General features: G+C 30.8%; 1 protein-coding gene across 5 annotated transcripts in view; it reads right to left on the bottom strand.

Annotated features, from left to right (window-relative positions):
* Positions 1–25,664, bottom strand: part of LOC118183748 (protein pangolin, isoforms A/H/I/S-like) — a 298,772-nt gene that overhangs the window by 18,795 nt on the left and 254,313 nt on the right. For 3 of the 5 annotated variants that reach the window (XM_035353347.2, XM_035353349.2, XM_035353351.2), the window contains 4 exons: positions 11,661–11,793; positions 9,629–9,713; positions 4,526–4,732; positions 1,298–1,583 (listed from right to left, as the gene is read on the bottom strand). In XM_035353347.2, the coding sequence (XP_035209238.1) occupies positions 1,298–1,583; positions 4,526–4,732; positions 9,629–9,713; positions 11,661–11,793 (711 nt within the window). Of the gene's footprint in view, positions 1–1,297; positions 1,584–4,525; positions 4,733–9,628; positions 9,714–11,660; positions 11,794–12,969; positions 13,208–25,664 lie in introns of those variants that run through there. The other 2 variants (XM_035353350.2, XM_035353348.2) reach the window with 2 other exon arrangements.

The following is a 25,664-nucleotide window of genomic DNA, read 5'->3' as shown; positions in this document are numbered from 1 at the left end:
ATGGATCCTGTATTTTATAAATGATATAGAAATTAGAATAGCATAAGGAAGACAAATGTTTACATTTAACAGCAATATATTTTAGTTATAAATGCATAACTTATAATCAGTGTTTAATCATTATGCATCTATGTATGAACATTCAACAGAATTCGTACTGTAGCACTCTTTATGACTAAGTAAACATGCAATACATAACTATGTTAAAAGTAAAATTTTATTTCCAACTAAATATATATATTTATGTAGTGCTACTTCTAAGTTCAATTGCAAAATTTTTAACACGGGAAGGAAGCAAAAAATGTAAAATTACACACACACACACACACACAAAAAAAAAAAAAAAAAAAAAAAAACGCAAGAAATTAAAAAAATTTTTAACACAGGAAGGAAGCAAAAAATGTAAAATTACACACACAAGAAAGCGCAAGAAATTAATCTGTTGGATAATAACAAAAAGAAAGAAGGCCTGGGCTGGATTAAGGAAAAAGCACACAATGACTGTATTGCAAATTCTCTTGCAAAAGCCAATTCGTTGTTTTTTATTCCCCACTCCCAATACAGTGCAAGAATTCTGAATTAATGACACAATGGCTGCCTTCAAGGAGGAATTTTTAAGGGAAATTGGCTTCTATTCAGACATATATAGGAAAACCAAATAAAGAAAGCAATTATTTAAAAAAAGGGGAAACTGAACCACCCCAATAACAGCCAACCCAGAACACACTGCAAAAATTTATTCGATGGGAGAGCATATATTGCATTTAGAAAAAATAAATAAATAAATAAATAAAAAATATATATACTATATATATTTACTTTCATCTATCACTATTTATCACAGTGTGACTTGACACTCTTGCAAAGTAACGTGATGCAAAAGCCAATTCTTTTGCATCTCATTGCTTTCTATTTCCCATCCCCATAACAATACAAGAATTCTGAATTAAAAGAAAAATGACAATATTATACAAAAGAACACAGTTGATAGTGTGTTAAAATGAATATGTTCTTTAAGCACAAAGAGACTTTCAATAGAAATTGTTCAAAAATATTGTAATAGAACTGGAAAAATGTTACTTAGGATTAATAAAGATTAGATGAGAATTATGGAAAATTCATGTTCCTAAGTTGCACAGATTAAATTAATTAGAAAAAAAACTGTTATCACATTTATGCTGTAAGATACACTAGAAAACACATCTTTTGGATAATTTTTAGCATATATTTTTTTTAATACTATGAATGATTAATATCTACAAAATACAAAAAGTCATTTTACAAAGAATATACCTACCCGCCTTCCAAGAATTTGATTTATAGCAGCACTTTCTTTGAGGGTACATTCTTGTACAACTTTTGACCTCATTTCTTTCATATAAAGCATGAAGGCATTGAGAGGTTTCTTGATGTGAGACTTCTTCTTTTCATTGCGTAGGGCCCGAGAAGCTGCATTTCCATCATTAAGATTACTTGAATTCTGTGGCTGATTTATTTGATTTGAGGTTGAACTATGGTTGCTTTGGTGGTGACTATGATGATTGAAATTAGGAAGATGCCTGGAAGTAAAATTGCACAGGTAACTGTGCATGCAAGTTTTGAAATAGAGAACAAAAAGTTTCATTCAGGATTTTATGAGGTGTAAAGTTTACATAATATGTCATACTGTTTGTCTAGTTAAAATGGCAAAATTTTAGGCATTAAAATATCAATAGAAAATGACAAAAGAAACATGATACTTTTTAAGGTCTAAAATCTTGGTAATGTCATATTAACTTGTAAGGTTTATCCTAAGTTTGTTACAGTTATTTTTTAACTTAAAGCTCCTTTCCTATTTTCTCTCCTACTTTCAGCTTACAAATTCCTTACAAAATTGAGTTTTTAGAATTGTGTTTAATGCAAATGAGTAGTATTTAAGTTGAAGTTCCACTGACTTGATTAAGAGAGACAGAATCAGAGTTTCTGGCTAGTGTGTGTTTGCTTTTCGGCCACGTCTCTCTAAGTTGTTACTACACTCAGCTGCATTACGAGCCCTGATAGTTTCTCTAGCTAATTCGTTATTTAGGAGCCAACTAATTATAATTGTGTTAGCTTCGGCTAAATCTCTTTAGTTAGTCATTAGATAAGTTTTTATTTCTTATATTCTTGAGTTTAAGCTCAAGTGGAGGCTTTGTTATACGTCCTGAGAAAGGGACCATCTGTACACCTTTAGTTTGAGTAATAAAGGATAATTAACCCTTCTTGAATTTTATATTTCTGTTTCTGGACTTAGGAGATTATTTGCTTAGTAGTTAACTAGCTTCCTCCACACTTAGTTAACAGATAAATGGGAGAAACACTACAAACTTTTCAGTTAATCAAAACAGATCTTTAATAAGTTTTCACTTTAGAAAAGTGCTTACAATATTTACGACTCCCAGCTTATTAAAACAGTTTTTGATGTAAGAAATGACAACAGACTCATTTTTCCATTTTCTGTGTCATGTAACTTAAGTCACATTGCCACTGCATTATTCAGCAATGCAGCCAAGCTCATTTAACAGTGCAGACAAGCAACTCAGTAAATTGTTATTCCAAGAAATATTTTTTATGTTCTACAGTACATGTCTGAGTTTAAGAATAATTATTTACTTATAAACAATGTATGTATAAATTATGCATATATTAATTCTAAAGTTATTTATGAATCATACAAAACTTCACTGTTAATTACATAAAAGCTACTCTGACTTACTAATTCATAAAGATGGACATTTTATAAAATCTTCTGTTTGATTTTAATACTATATTATATCACCATATAACCATGGACGTATTTATAGGGGCAAGATTGCCTGTGAAGGTCACACCTGCATCCAATTTTTTTCAACACAGCAGATATTACTGATGGCAGAAGTATTTTATAAAAGAACCTAATAATTCGATACTTTTTCTTAAAAGTTATTTAAACAAGAAAACCTTTTTATAGGTTTTGTTTTCACAGTTTCAGTTCATTATAAGCAGTACAAATAAATGCTTATATATTTTAATACATTAATTCTTTTTATGGAAAGATAGATTAATTAAGGCAAAGCAACACAAGGGGTATCTGCCTAGAATTAGACACGAAAAAGACACGGAAGAAGCTGAGAAAAAGAAAACTTTAAAAATTTTTATTGTTTTCCCACAATACTTCTAATTTAGTATTCTAACATAGGACTGGAAAAAACATAAAATTAGATATATTCTAAATACTATAGAAGGATTTGGAGGCCACACACAAAGAAGAGACCCACAGCTAATGCTCTATTTGCTTTTGTGCAAATCAGGCCCTATTAAAACCATCTAACAGTTTATAATGCTCAACAATGAAAGGAAAGAAAATTAGTATTTCTAAATAATCTGACTTGATTTTTCATCTCAATATAATTATGGCAAAACATGCAATAAGAATGGAAACTTGTTGTATAACTTTTATACATCACTGTACTTATGCTTTTGATAAATGCAAACTATATATATAATGATTAATAAACAAATAAAATTAAATACAGTAAGAAGAAATCAAATAAATCTATGGCATCAGGAACATCTTTTATTAATTACAGGAATGTCAAAAGTTTCAGAAAAAATTATCAATTAAATATATTGTAAAAGGTTTTTTGACTTAATGGCAATTACATAGAAACATATTATACATTGCTATATTTTTTTATCTTAATATTATCAGTCTCATCAATGCCATAGAATTATTTCATTATCATTAAGAAGTTTTGTGCATAGTATCAGTAGTTCAAAGGAACAGTCAGTGCCAGTGCCAGGATCAAGGCAACTCACACACACAGTCAAATTCAGCTGCAAAATTAACGAGACAGTAAAATTCGAAAAATTTAATTAAGCCCTGTGTGGCAGAATTTAGAAGCTGCTGAAGCATCAGTAACAAAAATGCTAGCACGGGCATTGTGAAAAGTTTGTATTATTATGAATTTTGAGTACAAATAAGTAAATTTGGCAAAATTATACATAAAACTGTAATATCTCTTGTGTAATAACATGGTCCAAAATGCAAACCTCTGCCAGAAAACTACAGCTCTAAGCTGCAGGCCTATTTAACATTGAGGTAAACAACTATCTCAGTGGCAAGTTGGCAATAGTTTTGGTGACTAATTTTTGTGACCAAATTTGGCGATAAATCTAAAAGTCACTAAACTTGGTGACCATTTTGGTCCAATCACTATATCACTGTAATTGGTCCAAAAAATACGTAATTGTTACAGTATATGCCTTCCAGCAATTTAAAGAAACTGACGGCACAGAAAATTATATATGGAGTAAACTATAAAAAGATTATGCCTAAGGAATGTCTTATGTGAAAGGTAAAGTCCCATATACTGATGCTACACTTGGAGAAGTAAAAGCCACAAGGTACTTCTTGCTTCTATGTATGTGTCATTGATAAATTTGTGAATTCCAAAAATAAAGCTATTTGAAATAAGGTCAACCATTTTAAATAACTCCCTTATACTGATGGGTTTAGACAACTTACCGATTGTCTTGAGAATCAGGCATTTCAATCTTTGGCCCTGGACCCAATAATGGATGATGACTCATGCTGGTAGGAATACCAGGATGAGGAGGTATGAGTGTTGGAGGTGAAAATTTACTTGGCAAATTGCTTGTTGGTATAGGTATTGTTGCAGGATAAGGAGGAGGTCGGAAACTAGATGTCATGGGGTACATACCACTAGAGTGCCTAAAATGATTAAAGTTATGAAACATGAAATTACGTGAAATATAAAACTATTTTTCAACATTTGATTCCATGAATTATAAAATTATTTTGGAACATCTATAATAACACACTATTATGGTCTGATGCTTACTCTATTTTATTTACCATACTATTACTAATGCACAAATGTGGATTAACCACGGATTTCTTTATGAAACAAGCACTTTTTCTTTTCCAAATGCTTACATTGTTTAGAAAATAAAGCATCTATGATAATAATATTTTTCAGGATTGTTGAATTTCAGAAGAATACACATCTAAAAAATTAAGCACTTTAAATCAATTATTATTTTGTCACAAACGTAATTTGCATGTAGTAGCAAATGTTTGAAATTTATATATTAATTTTTGTAAGTAACACATTAAGTTTTTGTAAGTTTTTTTTTTTAACACTCTAAGTTACAGCAAACTAATATTTTTCAATTGTATCGTTTTTATGGGGTGGGGGAGGGGTGAATCTTTATACTTCAGCCCATTCTGCCTGTGTTAATTTTTACTGCATTTTGCATCATGCCTTTATTAGATTTGCTACAAAATAACACAGAAGCAAACCCATTATTACCCAGGCACATAGTATAAAATTGTGAGTGTTCCAATTCTTAGTCATTGAAATTATATATGAATATTAACAACAGAATATTAACAACAGACACTGAATGCAACTGATAAACAATATCCCCTGGCAATAAAAAAATAGTTTCATGATGTAGTGATACTGAAAATATGTTTCACAGCCAAAAGACACCAATAAATTATTACTGGTGTATCAGCTGGAACTAGTTAATACACAATATATAAGTAAAAAAACTTTAGATGCTGTGCATCTAAAGTTAAAAGTCAAAGCAAAGTTGAGTCAAAGCAAGGCGATTCCTCAACAATGTTAATAATTGCATCCTTGTAAAGGGTTTAAACATAAAATCAAAACATTTCAAAATAAAAATGATCACAGTAGTACAGACTCAAAAACTAAAAATGCAAAAAGGAAAAAACATATACAAGATAACAAAAATTAATCTCCCTTTCTTGAGATTTTAATTCAGAACTCATCAGGGGAAAATGAGTTAAAGCTTCACAAAAGTTGATTAATATGCTTCGAAAATGTGTTTCATACTTCCGGTAAATTTGAGATCATAATGAAATGGGAGATTTTTTTAAAGTGAAGAACTTATTAATGATTGTGCCTATTGTGGAAAGCAAAAGTTGTAATACAATGTGTATTAAATTTCAGAATATGTATTAAAATATGTATTAAATATATTCAAAATATGTATTAAATTTCAGGAAAAATATTTTTAAATAAATATATTGAAAACACAAAAAATATTTTAAAAAACATTTCCTATTCCATAGAAAGATCCTGACTTTTCAAGAGAAATTAGTCTCTTTCTCTCAAATTTTTGAACAATATTACTGTGCCAAAATGTAAAAAATTGCAAAGCAATATAATTTTTGAATATAAAACTTTGATTTTCAATAAATGCAAAAGGAAATCCTTAATGCAGTGTAAGACAATATATGTAGAGACAACAACTACGCATGCATATAAGATACGGAGATAATAATTAAATCACAAATTAATCAAGGTGTTCAAACACCTATCAAATTGATACGAAAACAATTCAATAAAATAACATAAAAAAATATAATATATACAATATAATAAAATTAATATAAAAATATTGTTGAAAAATTCTTTGGAATTTTTTCAAGGAACAGTCGAAGAATGCTCGCTTATACACGCATATATATATATATAGAGAGAGAGAGAGATGTGCACAGATAAAAAAAATATGATGCAATTTTATTAATAAACTAAGCTTAATCTATTCCTGAGGCAGCTACATATATGCCCCACGCATTTATTACTTTTAAAGACATTCTGTTTACCCTTGAGATTTGAAATCTGCTAAATATGGAGCATGAAATGGCCGACTCTATCAATTCGCTTTTATGTTCCTTCCTGATTGAATAGTTGACTAAATGTCTTAAATACATAAAAAAATTAGTCTCTGTAGACCACGTGAAAAAATTAACTGGAACAAATTGGCAATAGTTCTTTAAAGCCCTAATTTTAATTCTAATACAACCACCTTAAGCACATCTATACTGCATCACTGATGTCACGCTTTCCTTGTAATTCCTTTGCACTGCTGTAAACTTCGCTTAATCACTAACCAGAACTCAAGCAAAAGGACCGAGATTATAAATAACTCTTAACTGCTTAATATGTTTCAGTTTTTCACCTGCTGGCTGCCTGAATAAGCCATATCTTTCTTTGCTGTATTTCTTCTCTGTTGTTCAGAAATGAAAAAAAAAAAAAAAAAAAAAAAAAAAAATTCTTCTTTGTTCATAATTTTGTAATACAGCGTTGAACTATTTCGTGGAGCTACAGCTCCTGGTAACTTTTTAGCAAGATCGCTGCAATGTTTCTACCTATTATTTCGTATATTTTTGCAGCATTATGCGAAAAAAATTTTTAAGACCAAATATGTCTTATGTCTCATTACTTGTTAGCTTTACAATTTCTGTTTAGATTAACCCTCTGGCTGCTCATCCCGCAATTTCCACGGGCAACTCAAATGTAGCAAAATCTGCTCATCCCGCGATTTCTGCGGGCATGTGTTTTTCTTCCTATATTGAGGAGTGCATTCCGTTTTTTCCCGTTTAACCATTGAAATAAATTATATACAGTATTTGACGTATAGTTTACGTTTTGGCCAACACATATCGTTAGTTGTCTACTATTGCGGGATTTGAAGGTATGTGGTATTGCAGCTCAAACTTTACTTTTTGCCGCATTTTTCTTACAGAAATGGCTGCTAGAAAACGTTCAGCGATTATCTTGATTATTTAATAAAATTGTTGAATATTAATTCGATTTATTGATTAAATTTATACTTAAATTGATTATTAATTAGATTTATTGAATCTGGCGCGAAGACTGTGTAGTTGGACTTTGCCTTGAACCCTGTTTTGAACTCTATCGTACTAAACTGCATTTCTAAGGTTATTTTTTCCTCAGTGCTTCATATTTTCTTAAAATTTATACATTTTACTTTTTTATATAATGTAATAAATAGAAATTAACTGTAATTCGATTGAAATTTATTAAAAAATTTTTTTTTTTGCTGATAGCATCTGAAATCGGTTTTTCTTTCAATTTAGTTTCTCATGATAAAAATCTACATAAAAGTGTTTTCTAGAAAGAAAAAGTGCATTTTTCAACTTTCCAACATATATAGATTTAAAATATGGAAAAAAAAAAAAAAAAAAAAAAAAAAATTTACACATTTTTTGAAGCGATTTTGTTCCACAAATTGAGCAGTCAGAGGGTTAATATTTTTCTTATATATATATACAGTAGAAGTCCGGAAATCCGCAAAGCTTGGGACCAGAGGTTGTGCAGATCTTAGGATTTTGCGGACTTCAGGACAGAAAAGATAAAGCATAATATTCAGACTAAAAGTGCAAAATAAATAAGATATCGTAAAATAATAAGATATCGTATCAGATACATTTAATTAAATTATTATATACATTATTGCAATAATTTATTATATACATTAAATTATATTACACATATAAATTGATTATATTATTCATTGTATTATATGTACACAGCATCGAGGTTTGCTGATTTCGCCTCATGTAAAGATTTCCGGTTTCGGATTCCAATGTTAGAATCACTGTTGCTGTAAAATTTCAACAGCTTTTCTTTATTTTTCCATATATCATACACAATCGTGTCGCAATTCCATACCATTCTGCTATAAATCGAGGAGTAGCACCTGCCTGCCTCTTTTGCAGAATTTGCTTTTTTTGCGTTACCTTTTTCAACATTGCAAGCAGTAAAATCATGAGTGCGTTTTTTATCTGTCCTTGTATTACAGTATTTTTAATTTATCCACAAAATATCAGGATTAAAAAAAAGGCATCACTAAAATTATTTCGTGAAATAACAAAGCTAAAACAATACAACAACGTGAATTTTGAACTTGAACGAAGAGTTGAGTGAATCATCTGCTTTTATACCTCGATGGAGAGATTAGAGGGAAAAAACTTTTATCTTATTTTTTTAAACTTTTTTTTTTTAAATTTGGTATTTCTATTATGACTCATTATTATTCAGTAAGTATTTTTTCTTCAATATATCGTACTCAATGTTGCGGTTTCCAGAACCTATAAACTGAATGTTTATATTTTGAGAGACAACACGTTCAGGAGTTGGCGCATTTTCGGTATTTGACGATATATATGTAATATTTTTCTTATATATATATATATATATATGTATGTATATAGAGAGAGATGCATGAATGCATATACATACATATGAGAACAGTATGGTACACATTTTTACAGTCAAAAATACTTATCAATTATACTGAATAACTGGATTCATGGAATTTAGTGGAAGGGAATAAAACTAAATTTCAGTTACATTAAAATCAACTTTCCATGTAATCTAAAACATATTATTTTCAAGCCTTAGATTAATGACTTAGTTCTATGAATTCAAGAAATATGTAGCAGTTTTCTGATTAATTAGAAATTGAATGCCATATTTTACGCTTCCGATAATGCTTCACAATTTCTACATTATAATATGAACTTCAAGTCCCATATTTAAATTTGAGGTAGTCCCTTTTAAATATTGATAGTCCTGTCTCTTAACTAAAAACACTCAACTTAAATAGAAAAATTTAAATTATTTATATTTAAAAATTTTATCAAATTATATTTATTATATTATTAATATATTATACATAATTAAATAAAAAATAAAATGCTGAAATCAATTCTAATACTAAATAACATAAAAATCCCTCATGCCAATCATTAAATATATGTACTTACCATGTAAACTGAGCAAAATCTGAATTAAATACAGGATGATAAGGATTTGGTGTAGGTAATGGATAGACAGGATGTCTGGGGATTCCTAAAAACAGGATAATTTAAAAATTTAAAGCACTCTAAAACAATTATAATGAAAGAAAGAAGCTCAATAAGCTTTTAAAAAAATAACAGCACTTTTCTGTTTTGCCGGCGCAAATCTCGCCAAGCAGATTTTGTTGGCGACAGCATGCAGTACACACATAAAAAATGTTAACAAATGTTAGTATTTTAATTTTTTGTTTTGAAGACAAACATTTTAATATGGTTAAAATTTTTGTAAAAAGCTAGTAAATAAAGAAAATAAATTTGTAAAGAGCCATTAATTTAAAATTTACTATGCTTTCATGGATCAACATCCTGAATCACCGGTTCATATCACGTGAACCCAAGTGATCTCATTTCACGTAAACTACGCTACAAAAAACTAATTATCTATGTTAATTTCAAGATAAATCTTCATCTTAAAATAATTCAAATAATTCATTAATTTCAAAATAAATCATATACAAGTTTAAATGTAAGAATTATTTCAATTCGTACGAATAGCTTACTCAGAAATTATGTAAAACCACATTGCTTTACTTCGCTAGTGCATTCTCATTAGAATTGATGAATTTAACCCTTGATTTTGCCTTTTCTATATTTTCGCCTTTGCGTGAGAGGTGTGATTGCATCCTACTTGACTTAATTACCGTGAATGGTCTTAGGGCATAAAACTTAACTATCTAGGTAAAAGTTCTAGGTAATTGTATGCCAGTATTGAAAGAAACAATCAATCTGATAAGAAATGGCTGCAACTTGTTTTGAAAATGAAGCGTAAAAGGTTACCAGTGAACATATTCCACTTGGCATCAGTTTACTGTTATTGGCGGCTTTAACTGTTTGCGCTGGCAAAACGGAAAAGTACCAAAATAACAATACTAACTGAATTATTTATTTGCCAAATAACCTATTTCAATAATTATCAAATCTTACTGAATTGTAGGACATGATAATGATATATAATATACACTTATTAAAAACCAGGTGCTGAGAACATATATGCTATACAATAAAATGACATATACAATATTAGGTGAATTGTTATTACTTGCTGAGAAAGACATTTTTCCTATTACTCTTAATTTAAAACATAAAATTCAGCTAAGGCTATAATGATCATACAAGTAAGAAGTACCTTTACATGATAAACATTAGCGAGTAATTTTTTTCTTACAGTTAGCGAGTTTTTGAAAAGTAATTTCTTCAAATCCGAGATACTTTTTGGACAATGGAGATTGTCATTAGGAATTACAAAACAATTAATTCACGATTTACACAATATTTACTCTGAGAAGAACTTCACAGACAAACAGCCAAAAGGAATTTTTTTTAAACTGTTCATAGAATACTTAGATGCAAACAGAATTTCATTAAAAAATAGATAAGTTTATGTACTGTTGTCATGATTGCAATGGGAAATGATCAGAGGCTTGGCATCATAAGTTCAGTTTAAAAACCTTAATATTCAGATAATACATTTCTTTTTCCATACAGAAGCTTAGATGTCAAACAGTTTATTAGTTTACCTTTAGAACAAAAGTCTGCACTTAACATATAAAAGCCTATATTTAACAACACAATAATGGCAAATGTAGGCAAAAGTAGACCCCTTTGATTGTATCTTTTTTCAATTTTATGCAATAAAATGGGATTCGAACATTAATCTCTGTTGTTCTATATTCAAGTTTGTTGGCTCTCAAAAAGCCCAGAGTTCATGAATTGAAAAGTATTTTACGCAAACTGCTCTTAGTATTCAGCTAAGTTGGAAGACTATTTGCAAGAAATGAACTACTTAAATTAATGGATTAAAAAAAAATCCTTTTTAAAAAGGTGAGGTGAAAAACAGTTCACACAATGTTCAGTCAGTGTTGGCAGTTTGAATTCTGAAAATAGCTACTAGAACTTTTAGATCAACACATGTGCATGCTTGAGAGTAAGCTTGACTGACCTGTTTTGGGATCTATGTGGACTGGTGGAATACCCATATGTGCTGGTGGTGGCTGAAATGGCTCTGCATTGTACATCATGAGGGAAAGAGATGTAGGAGCATGATTTGGTGGAACCAATGGTACCCTACTGACCTATGAAAAAAAACAAGAATTTTAACATGCAAACAGTCATTAGCATGAAGTAGCAAGTTTTACATAAGTGAATGTGTATAATATTATTATAAAAAATCACTATATATATAAACTCATAGATTTTAATTAAAAATATAAAATAAAAAATATACTATACAAATATATTTCTGTATGCTGATCATTAAAAAAGGAAAGGGAAATTTAGAAGAAATGTAACATTCTTATAAGCAATTTTTTTTTTTTAAATTTAAGGTGAGAACGATACATAGAATTGAAAAGCATTAGCAATATGCATCAAAATATTTATATGATTACCAGTTGTTCATTTTAAGACTATCATATTTTTATAATCATGCAAATAAAATGTACATCAGCTGTAAAATCTAATTTTTCAAAAAACCTGCTACAGCACAAAACTTCAAAATACAAAGCTGAGGGGGGGAGGGAATATTAATGTATTAGTAAATTCAGATAAAGTAAGATTCAGTATGAAAAGAAACAAAATGCTAATATGTCCATTTTATTAAGATTATTTACCATTACAGCACAAAAATATTTAATGTTTAGTAAATTTACAAAGATTTTTTACAAAGATTTTTTATTATAAAGGAAATAATTTTAACTGTATTGCTTATAAAATGTGCAGCATAATATTAAACATCAACAAAAAATACAAAGCAGCAATAAACAGATTGCAATAATATAAGTAATAAAAGCAACAGTAAATAAAAAAAACTAAGTAGCAATGCCTAGACTGCAGTGAACAAAAATTTTTTAATTTAAAATGGTAAATAACAGGGGGAGATAATGATTATTAATCTTTTGTCATAGTAAAAGTATAGTTTTTCTAAATACACTTGTAATGAATCTATTCAATATTCAGGCTCACATTCGTAACATTATACATTGAATAAAATACAACTGTAACATTTAGGAAGACTACTGACATTTTTTTACAATCAAAAGCATAATCTGCATATATTCAAAAACGAATATTACATATTTAAAAATAAAATACCATATAGTTACTTTTAGACCTACAACTCATTTTACAGTGATCTCGTAAAAAGCAAGTAAATATGATAAATATTTTATAGAAAAAAACAACATCAGGTTTTAAGAACGAAATTTAATTTTAAACATAGCTTCCTCCCGAATTATCAGCCTAAAACTTACTTTTCCACCCATACTTTTGTGATGAGCCATGCCGGGAAGCAATACCAACACAGCTGACATGACTCAAACATTCCCTTTCTCGTCATACGTTCACAAATTAATAATCCGAAGACCAAAACATGGCAAATTTGTTGAAATACAAAGATAAAAGCAGATGTATTAAACATTTTGTACCAAAGTTGTAAGAGAAACGAAAGATCATTTCGAAGTACACCGTTAACAACGCTAAGAGCACATCAGCGCCATTGCTGTGTGGAAAAAGCGACATCTAGGAGCAATCAAAAGATTTAAACAGTGAAAGACAAGACTCATCTTCAGCTTTAGAGTTTCGTTATATTCTTCTCGTTATGTTTGTACTTCCTGTGCTTAGAAACGTGAAAATATGAAACTCAATTAATCGAAAGAGTCTAAAATGAGTTAAAAAAAGATTCATTGACAAAAGAGGGAATTCGATTACTTATAGGGAATTACAGGGATCCCCCCCCCACGGTTTTGATTTAATGAGAAGAGAGGTATCCAGCTGTCTTTCTACATGATGTATTCCGATAGTGCCTTTCAGATTCAAATTTTGCCTTTTAAATTGTGTTTAAAAAATCCATCCGAATTTCATTATTAAAATTATTCTAACTCAGAAAAAATTTCTTAGAATTTAAACATAAACACGCTACCTACGATCAGATTTTATTCTGTGCATTTTGGGCTTCGAAATTATACATTTTGAGCCATAAAATCCCCGAAACCAAATTAAAAAATTACATTGGCGTACAAGCTTTCATATTTTGTTTAACAAAATCAACAAAAATAGTTTCTTCTGTTTATCCAAATTTTACTTTTAAATGACATCACATTCAGAAAAACAAATTTAAGTTGGTAAGGAATTAATTCTAAATGAAAAAAATTTCGTGCGATAATGCATTTTAGTAAACTTGTAAAAAACATCCCCCCCCCCGGAAGAAGGGTCAGATGCTTCGAAAGAAGGGAGAGGGAGGGTCAGAAAGTTGCAACGAACAAAAAAGGCGTAAAAAAAAAAAAAAAAAAAAAAAAAAAAAAAAAAAAGAGAGAGAGAGAGAGAGGAGAGAAGAAGAAACAAATTGTCCTTTATGTATAAATTTCATATTCTTGATTTAGAAACACTATTCTGATCTTGGAAATGTGCATAGGTTAACCTCTGCATTATCCATCGTCATTATTACGCTATCAAAGGCATTATACATGCAGCTTAGCAAATTAGGAAATCGCAAAGATATCGAATTCGACGATCTATAAGATCCTATTATTTTTCAAATAAAATGGTACACTGTTTAACTAAGCGAGTGATTTAAAGGCAATACATTCGTATTTCTTAATAATTTATACTTTCATTTTACGTTTAATGATCTCTCTAATTACTATAATTATTTACTATAATTTTACTTATGTGGTTTATAATATGCTTAATTAAAAATCGCTGTAAATATTTAAGCTATTAATGTGCTAAGCAGCATAAACAGCTGAATTTTTTTTTTTACGATGGATAATTTGACTTCCCATATACTGATATTTTAAATGCGTTTATAAAATTTAAAAGAAACTTAGGCGGTTGAAAACTTTTAGTTTTTGTACTAGGCTTTATGTTCGGGACCAAACATATGTAAGGCCCCCGAAAATGTTGGAACCAAGCCAGTTAAAACCTAAAACAATTTTAAGTTAAGCAAATTGACCTATTAATTTAATAATAGTCTTTCAGAAATTAAAGGCCCCCCACCAACGGTGAAGCGGTTAAAAATTGAGAAATACTAGATACTTAGTTTTCATGTTTTCCCCATGTATAACGCAAGCCAGAACCACTTTACAACAGAATATCCTCAGCGATGTCAAATGGCCTTTGCGTGTTTTACCATATTCAAAATAACCAACTAACCAATCATTCAAAAATTTAAGAATCTGAAATATAAAATCTTATATTCAAAAGTTAGCATCTCAAAACGGTAAAAAGAAAATTTGATATCATATTATTTCATCGTAAATTAAACCCACATGAAGACATGGGCATTTATTCAATACATTAACTGCGCATTTATTTTACTCCACCTCATATTCACAAGGAGCGTTACAAAAATTTCAATTAAATAGCAATACTTTCTATTTTGCGTGCGCACCAATAGCCGAGTGGTAAAATCAGTGAACACTAGTAGCTCTGACCTGGAATCAATTCAGGCGAACGGGCTGGCTGCTTGGGCGTTTTCGTGTTTTTCTCCATGTGTAACGTGCATATGAGCCAGTTTTCCTAAGAAAGTTCTCCACGAAGGCATCCCCTCCCTGAGGCAGATAGCTCTAGTGCGCATTGCCATAATCAGTTAAAAACCAAAACCTTTCTATTTTCCCCGGGCACGAAGTAAAACGAACTGAAAACAACAAATACTTCTTAGACAATTTTTTTAAATTCTTTTTTAGATACTTCCAGATTACACTTTTATTACTTCAATTAAGATTTACGTTAAATAATTTTTTAATTTAAAAATATATAAAATAATTAACACTGAAAAGTTTCACAAAAATTAATATTTACTATTGCTAACTCGTAACACTAAATCTCCTGTATTGAATAAAATTAAAAACCCCAAAATATTTTAATTTTAAAAACTCCACCGTTCGTTTCTGCATTTTTTAGCATAAAATGGCATACATATTAAAAATACATATTCCTGGTTAAGAAACTATATATATATATATATATATATACACACACACACACACAAAAAAAAAAAAAGACTGATTAAATGATTCTTTTTTTACGCTGATTAGTAATAAACCTTTTATAATCGACGAGTAAAAAATATAAAGATCTTCGATTGGCAAAAGACGTGCTCTTATGTTAAACACATTTATTCGCAACATGTAGCATTTTATTGCTAAATGGAAAAAATAACATTTATTCGAGATGTTACGAAAAAATAACACCGTAATAAAAGAAAACAAAAACAAATTTGAAAGCTTTCAGATTTTACATTACGCCCAAAGAGGCGTTTTTTCATTTACGCACAATACGAATTTTTCGAAGAATTTGGGGTAATATCTCGTTGGGCTAAAAAATATTTAAAAACACCATATCTTTAGAATTTTCGATAGCCAGTCTCAGGCGCTGGATATAAAATTCTGCCTTGCTACTGCTTGCTTTGAAATCGTTGAGTTTGTAAATAAAAAATTCGTTAAAGTTTTCAAAATATAAAAGAGAGAATAAAACCAATTCGAGGACTACGTTATTCAAAGTTTGATGGCTCCAGATACCGTCGTTTTTTCACAATACGAGAAACATAGCTACACATTCTCCTCTATTTAATTTTTTAAAAAATAAATGATAATATTTTTTAAATAAATGATAATATTTGGTGACAACAATTTGAAAAGTGATTCAGCCTTTTACAGTGATTCCACGCACAATCCCGTTTCGAGACAAATAGCCCTTCCGAGCTAACGCTCCTTTTAGGATTTAAAAAAAAAAAAAAAAAAAAAAAAAAAAAGACAACATACTTAGATTTAATCTGAAAAATTTACTACGCTTTTGAATTTATATTAAACCAAACTTTCGTTTCTCAAAACAAAACATCAATATCAAAAGCTTAAAAAAAAGAATACGACTTAAGAGAAATTGCTAACGATTAAAATGTCTTCGACCGCATACTTGCTGAACAGGTACGATTTTAAGATACTGTGTATATTTTTATATTTGTAATATTCTGCGGTGTACAGAATACGAAGCCTGCTCGTTTCCATTAGATGAAGAGGACTCCAGGTGGCATACTGTGGATCGAATAAGAAACACTTGAAATAACGGGGGGTTTCGATAAAAATGTTATTTCCCGTCAGTAGGAAGTTTCAAGGGGGTCGACCACACATGTAGTCACAGCTAAATAACACTAGAAACTATTTTATTCGCAAAATTTTTCGGTATTTATTTCAAATAAAAAAGTATATGCGGTACAATATGTTATCCAAAGCAAATATTCTGCTTCTGAAGAAAGGAAACCTCATCGTTTGCCTCTCGAAATGCAAAGATTCAATTTATTAAGGCCAAATAACGGTTAAAGTTTATCAGTTATGCTGAATAACAAATTTTAACTTATTTCCTCTGAATTAAATGCATTTTTTACGGAATTTGCGGCTTAAGATGAAAATGACACTGAAAATGAAACATTAATAACTGTTTTCAAAAAATTAAAAAATTATTAACTAAGTTTAATTAAAAACTAAGTCTCCAGAACTGACAAATTAAATTTAATTTTAAACAATTGGAATTTATCTTTGATACCAAAGTGATACACTAATTATCTCTGCATCAATTGCCATGTTAAAAAACTATTTCTCATAACATCAAACAATAAACAGGAATGATACAAACCGAATAAGAATGCACGACATGTTTACAAAGTAAATTTAAAACAAAAAAGAGAGGTTTCGACTTTACTACATTTAAGCTTGCTAATTGAAACATTAATCTCACTAAAAGAGGCAATAGGAAATACTATTGATAATTAATTAGTTTAAATCTAAAATATTTGCAGAAAAGTCGAACAACTGCAAAAATAAATTATTTTACTTTCACAGGGTCTGACAACTAAACAAATTCCACTGGCATTAATAATAAAACAGTTTATGAAAGCTGGAGTAGTCTATGAACTTTATTACATTATGAAGCACATTCTTAAATCCAGAATTTGTAAACGAGGCGGATGAGAGAGAAAATTAAATAGTATATAAAATGAAAAAAAAAATAAATATGAAGGCTTTCAGATTTTATATTATGCCCAAAGCGACTTTTTTTTTAACGTTTTGTGTGTTACCTTTATTTATTAAATATCAACTTCTTCGTACTTAAATCACACAAAATTTAATTCAACAGTAATTCAACAGTAATACCACAAAATATTAAAAACAGCATATCTTTCAAAATTTTGATAGAGAGTCTTGCGCCCTGGAGATAAAAAATGTTATTTTTCGTACAGTGTTGCCACTGCTCCCTTTAAAATCGTTGAGTTGGTTAATCGAAAATTCGTGAATGTTTTAGAAAATATCAAATAGATATTAAAACAAATTCGAAATACAAGTTCGCCCAGGTGGTCATGGAGGAGTACGTTATTCAATATTTGATGGCTCTCGGTTTTTCATTATGCGAGAAACATACATGCACTCATGCAGATTCTTCATTATTTAATTTCTTTAAATATAATACAGGGCGATAATATTTGGTGGCAACAATTTGAAAAGTGAAACGGACATTTATAGTGAAACAAGGCAAAATGCTTTGTAGATTCATTATGTTATTTGAAGGAGGAGGACATGAAAAATGAGCAATGCCCTCACCGGGACTCGAACGTGCACCTCTCAAATACGCGTCGAGTGTGCTACCCTTACACCACAAAGGCATGCAGAAAAGAGGGAGAAAAACACCTTATAGCCTTTTCGAAACTTATAACCCTTCTGGGCTTTAAAAATAAATAAATAAATAAATAAAATTATATTTGTAACAGTGGAAAATCTTTCGCATTTCTAGGCCACTGCATTAATACTTGATTAAAAGCATAACTATGGATATTGAAATCTTGAACTAATAAACAGTTTTAATTATCAGTGCTCAGACTCCCAAAATTAATGAAAATTTTGACACGATCTGGCTGTGGTTCAGTGTTCTCAAAGTTGACATTGGCGGTCAACTTTTCGATCTATCAATTTTTACCACATTAAAATATTATTAAATATTTGAACTAAATGGTTACTTATATGTTTAATTACGTATCGCTAATGTTCTTTTTAAAATACTGTCAAATCAGTCACACTTTAAAACACATATACTTACCGCGCTAAATGTTACAATCTAATAAAAACGCACGTTTACAATAATATGAAAAATCAGTAAGAGGAGAACACATTATATGAACAATATAACAAGTTCGGTAATAAAAATTTGTAGCGAGCTCCTTCCAATGAAACCTTAACATCTGAAAGGTGTTAAAAATTACAGCCAAAGAATTTCAAACTTAAAAAGGAGCAAAAAATTAAAATCGGATTTTTTATGAAAAATATTCACTCACATACGATCCATATTTTATCTATGATTTATAAAAATAACGGAAAGAAAATACCTGCCAAGAGGTAATTAACCTCTACACATTGCTTTCCTTTTTTACCAAAATACTGACGGCTATCATATACGTAAATATTTTACTTACACTTTACAAGCTCATTTAAAATTAAGAAAGAATGAAACATTCAAATGGTTGATGTTTGTATGCTGCCACAGAATTTTATCATCCTTTTAGGACAGAATTTTATTATTATTTACTGTTATGCAAACGATACAGAAGATTTAAAAAGGTAGAAAAGATTTAAAAATTTCTTTAACTGATTATATTAATAAATATATATAGATTGTCTATATTTCATTGAAATCCGGCTTATAAATAAGAAGAAAATCATTATATAGAAATGTTCAGAACACTATCAGAAAGCCTTGCTGCCAGTGAAAATATTCGAAATATTTATTATAAAATACCTTTAAAGAAACTAATTTTCTTACACAGCAATATATTGTTAGAATTGGAAGCTAATTGAAAGACATTAAACACACATGAAAACATATTATCAAAATTAAAGCTTAAAAGAAAAATTAACTAACACATACCCGAATAACATTTTGATTACTATTACAAAAATTACCGGAGTCGATGACATAATGCTTTTTCTCCGTTTTCAAACGGAGCTGATTTATTTTTCAAGCCCCAAAATTTTTATCATTCAAGCGAAACCGGAAAGAAAAATATTCATAAACTAATCCGAAATAACACTTTTTTTAAACCCCAAACTAGAAAGAACTTGCCTATTATTTGTTAAAAAAAAAAAAAAAAAGAAGAAGAAGAAGAAGAAGAGAAAGAGAGACAGAATAAATTTCACAGCTTCTAAGAAATCAAAGAGGAAGGAACAAGAAATACCTAGAAAATTTAGCTTAGCAGAAATAATTCTAAGAAACGCATCAAAAAATCCATGTCTGTCATCACAACATTTTTTGAAGTCAAAATATAATGAAATTTCCAAGCAATTCGTAGCTTGTCTAATATAAAAGAAGTTAAAAACATCAGATTTAAGAGATCTGAGCACAGAAATGAGCCATTAGTAACTACATTGGCTATTTTTCGAATTCGTCGCAGTGTTTACATCTATCTCCTCAATGCAGTTCAAGTATCTGGTTTTCCAGAGGAAAAGTGAAAGAAAGCAGTCGGTCACATAAAGATTAACCAAGGTCAAATCGCTAGAATCTCATTATCAAACAGATTATTTCGTGTCTGAAACACTCGAATTTCATTTTGAATCGAAATTATTTTGGAACTGACTAATGATTCCAAACAGCGCATTTGGTAAGAGCATTTATTCACTGCAAAGGAATTCCATTCAGAACAAGGATGTTATATCGATGACCGAATGAAGAAAAAAACCCTTCAGCAGAGTTTATTAGGAACACACAATTATTAGGAATATTCAGCAGTTTAGAACACAGTCGTTTACTCCTAAAAAAGAAAAAAAAAAAAAACATTTGTTTGATTAAATATTGCAAAGGCTATCTGCCAAAAGGAATGGATGGCTTCGTTGAGGACTTTCTAAGGGAAGCTGACTCGCATTCACGTTATGCATCGGAAAAAACACGAAAACCAACAATATAGATAGCTCGTTCGCCAGGAATTGAATTTAGGTGGAACTCCCAGTGTTCAGTGGCTTTACTTAACTCGACTAATGGTGGAAAGAACATCTTCTGGAAAAATAGGTTCGTATTTACGAAAAAAAAACCACGAAATCATTCATGCAATTTTATCACCCATTCACTGGGATTCAAATAAACCACCGACAGTCTTAATACCATTTTATCCAAAGGGCATACGTAAACAAATTAAAACGCTATATTATTAATTTGAGCTGCACACCGCTCTGTTAGTATGCTGGTAAGGAAGGTAGCTGCTTCGGGCCCGGTTTGATTCCTGAAGAAGGCATGGATGTTTGTAAGTGCATAGTGTCTTTTTGCGGAATAGGATGACTTAAAATAATGTAGGAGCCGAAAGTCTTTTCGATACATTTGTGGTAGAAGAAGAGGAATAGGAGATTCTCCGATACCCCCGGGATGCTCTACGTGAAAACTGGAGCGGAGTTAGCAAATGTTACCTATAAGATGACCAAGGCCTTTGTCAATGACAAGCGCTTACTTACCTTTTTACTATGATGATATCATGGACCTGATCGAGATCCGCTCAGATCAGGAGGCTAAGAAAGAACAAAAAGAAGGGCAGAATAACGTCAACTGACTGCTCGATGGAATCTTGCCACAAACCCTCGCTTTGCTAAAACCGCAGTATCTTGGAACCGTCGCAAAATGGGATACACTTGTAACATTACCAATAACACTGCGAAGCATCACTAATTTTAAATGGCTTTCAGGTGCCGTAAAAAATATAAGAATCTTCCACGACCACAGATCAGGCTTTATGATACCTATATGACAAAATTAATACTGGAATTCAAAGTGTAACCGCAGAGTTCCGAATCAAGTTCTTTCCATTTATATTATTGTAACTTTTTAATTATAAGTTACTGCGAACTCAAACTGCTTTATATTCTGTTCCCTTTATTTTAAGATTTTTAAGATTACGAATAAATACAATTATGTAATAAAATCCAAAATTTGACTCCCACGGCCTCGAATATACGTATTGCCGCCACACCTTCGCCACAGCAAACATTTTCAGAAATGAGGAAGTTACGAAAAGAAACTGCTGTAATGCAAAAACAAACCCCAACTTCCATTAGCACTATTGATTGACCTTCCTTCAAACAACATTCAATCTACTTGTGGGCGGTCCCCGATTCATTCGGCGCCCTTTGATGTGGGAAGTGTAGCTTCCTAAAAGTAAATAATAAATAAAAAAAGTATAAAAAAGTGATGATGTGGGAAAAATATAGATGCATTCTTTTGACGGATCCACAACTTACTTTACGCCCACGTAGCTCCCGTAAAGTACGGAGCTACGTGCAACGTTTCAAATTAGATAAAACTCCCCGCCCGTGAGCTAACTTTTGAATGGGGAGAAGAGGATACATTTGGGGGAGGGGGCAGCGTACACTGGAAGAGTATATAAAAGCGCCATATAGCTATGTGGAAGAGGAAATGTTCTCTTTCACTTTTTTTTATTTTTGTCTGTTTGTTTGAATTTCCATTATTTTGGGTTGGTTTGAGTAAGCAACGTAAAGAGAGGAGGACTCTTTACCGAGAAGAGCTGCCTGGTTGCTATTTTTGAGTTTTGTGGTCGTAAAATGAGAATTCCAAAATAGAGGAAAGAGACCTTCCAAGTCGTTGTTTCTTGTCGTGTTAAGGAAAAAAACGACAAATTGTCAATGCTGAGATCTTGAGTCTGGGTAACAGCGAAGAGGGGAAGAAATGGGAGCTTGGGTTCATTTGTTTTTACGAAACAGACCTCGTTGTTTAACGCTTGGAGAGAGGTACAAATACGTTAAACAGAAAACATAACATCTTCCATATACATACACACCACTTAAAAGTGGCTGAGCATTTAAAGCTAAGGGCAATTCAACAGATAAATTTAAAATTTACAATCCCATTGAATATTTTCAATACACAGCAGAAATATTAAAATTGTTAAAAAGCAATACTTAGGATTTATTTCGTTTTCGAATTCAACTAAGTACAGCAGAACGCTTGAGAAGATAACAGATGAAAGAAGGAAGAATATCATCAGTACAAGCATGTGCTGAAATGCTAAAAACATAATATCTGAAAAATGCAATAAAACGTGCTGCGTCTTTGTAAAGAGCGAATTTACGAAAGTCGACGATTCAAAAGTTCAGTGTTTCAGTACAACTTAGACCGCTAATCATCAAACGTCGATAAAGCTGTATACTATACTACGAATCAATTAATGGCTATTCGCGAGTGGCTTTGAAGTTTTTTTTTTGGGGGGGGGGAAATGTTACATTATTAAAAACTACGTATGTGTACGTAAGAAAAAAATACTATCTTTAATTTAAAATAGCTTCTTAAGTTTCCTTTTTAATTTGGTAATTTCCTGCTATTTCTATGCTAAAAATAGTAACAAAATTTTTTCTGAACTGCATCATTTCAAAATTAATCTTTAGTTTTTAAGCTACAGCTTCTCTTTCTTACTCCTATTTATATTGTTGCAAATATGTTAAAGCACAAGTATAATTACTTAACAGCGCGGAAGCATCTTGCACCAATTTAGTTGTACATGTTTACTTCAAGAATATTTTGTCAAGAATAAAGAAGCATTCAACTTGCCATGACTACAGATACATGTTTATGTACCAGTTCCATCATCATGTTCTGCCCCAAGACATAAATTTCATCACGTATTTATTTACCATTATTAATTTTATTTGTTACTGTTATTATTTCATAATTATATTATTGTATTCTAGGGACTCTTTCTCTCAGTTTTAATAGAGTAACTGCATATGAGTTGCATTAAATTGTTGTTTAAAAACTAGGTAACGACACTGAAATATTTAGGAAACTCACGATACCCCATGGGCCCACCTAGCGGCCGAGCAGTAAAATTGCCGAACACTAGTAGTTCGGTCCGATGTTCGAACTCCGCGAACGGGCTGACTGCATGGGCGTTTTCGTGGATTTCCCCATATGTAATGTATATACGAGCCAGTTTTCCTTAGAAAGTTCTCCACGAAGGTATTCCTCCCCTTAAGCAGATAGCCCTCGAAGTTTGCCGTAATCCTATAAACCTAAACCATCATATCCCATGAATATGGAGCACTTATTTACACTTGAGTGCTTGACTGCCCTGTATGCGTTTTGCCATAATAATTTATCAAAAATTAGTTATTAGTACGGTTAATCATGATAAGTTAGAACGAAAGTCTTCAGGAAGGATTGTCTAGTTACTCTTAACTAATTGACTGAGACAATTCAATAAAAATGTGATAATAATAATAATATGGTGATAACATATTATTGCGATTTAACGGAAATAGAAATTTTGTGCTCAGGCATTTAACACTGCGCACAGTAGACATTTAACACTGCGCACTTACATACCTATACGCACACTAGGCCAAGCCTCTCTGAGCAAGCATAATGAAGTTTCAGTCTAGCACGCTTTTCAAGGATTTCAGAGATTTCTGGCATCATCTACAACACCTTACTGATTTTCTGTTTAATGAATGCAATACAATGAATCATCTCATGTTGACCACATTTGAAATTAACTAGTATTTTTGAGAACGTAATTAATATCGATATTCGAACATCATTTTTCTAAGATAACTATTTCCACAGAATATCAAAATTTTCTGGAAACGTAGGTGGTCTTAGAAACTTATAAGCTTATAAGGCTTATCTTGTCAACGATACACATTTAAATGAGAAATTTCACATGATAAACCAGTTTTCTAAAAGGGGAGATTGATCTAATCGATCAGTTTAGTGGCAGTCAAGCAAAAATTAGCCAGTTTTAATTCCTAGCTTTGCGATTATCAATCAGGCTGGATCCAAATGTACTTTTTTTAAAAAAAATTTTCCCTTAAATACACCTAAAAGTCTCTTAAACACAGCTTTAAAGCTCGATCTGAAAGTAGTTTTAGGATTATTATTTGCATATGCTATCATCTATCAAATCAATAATTAACATATACATCTTTAAACAACTTCTTTACAGAAAAGTTAAATAGGTCAACGTGGCAGATTGCTTCTTCATCTAATTTAATATAAAATGTTTGAAGGAATAAAAAAACAGCTTTTACATACAAAAATTTCGTGATTTCTTCAGCCTAAGAACAAATTATTGGACTTTGTGAATCTTTATAGAGCCTGAAAATAAAACTAATTTAAAAAATGCATATGCTTAAAAAAAAATTCTTCATATTGCATAAAAAGACAGGTCTTTCATACGCTGTTTAATTAGCAGAAAGTATTGCTGAAAAACAGAATTACCAAATTCAAATTTTTTAATGCATCTTGTGAATAATCTGAAAATTACAAAAAGATCAGAATTTCCTAATATTCCAGATAACAATAAAAACAAGAAAAATGTTGTTGCTAGGCAGACGGTTCTAAAAATGCAAAACAGCACTCCATTGATTTCAAATACCTACCTACTGCTGTACATGCTCAAAATCTCCTCTACCTCTACCAGGTTCCACATTGCTCTCAAAAATAACAAACCTTCTTTCAAGTGTGTACTTAAGACAACGGATAGACCAGACCAACTTGTGGCCAACTCGCGGATGGCTCCAGGCAAAACGCCTTGTTTAAATCAGAGACAGGAGGATTCATAGCAATCGTTATCTGCAAAATCTCATGGGGAGAGAAAAATAAAATTGGAGATATGATACTCGAACAAATATAAAGAGTTCCGCCGCAGGTCATACATCGATAGAGATTTTATTTCTGTGGTAGCCATATGGGAAAAGTTCGCTTGCCGAACATGAATTCCTGTCTACAGTTTAACGGCAAACCTGGTAAAAGAAATATTTTTGGTACAACTTTTCTAGGACTGAGCTTTAACATACATTCCACTGCTTTACCCATCTGAAACAACTGCAGTATTTATCGACGCCAGTCAATAAGTCGGCCTCGAATCCACATTCAGACAGGATTTAGAAGATTTAATTCTGATAACCATTGA

Source organism: Stegodyphus dumicola, chromosome 1, assembly GCF_044657685.1.
Source record: "Stegodyphus dumicola isolate Sdum_Otavi_A_Nest chromosome 1, ASM4465768v1".
NCBI lineage: Eukaryota > Metazoa > Arthropoda > Arachnida > Araneae > Eresidae > Stegodyphus > Stegodyphus dumicola.
The sequence above is the reverse complement of the archived record's forward strand: the minus strand, read 5'-3'. Positions and strand labels throughout refer to the sequence as shown.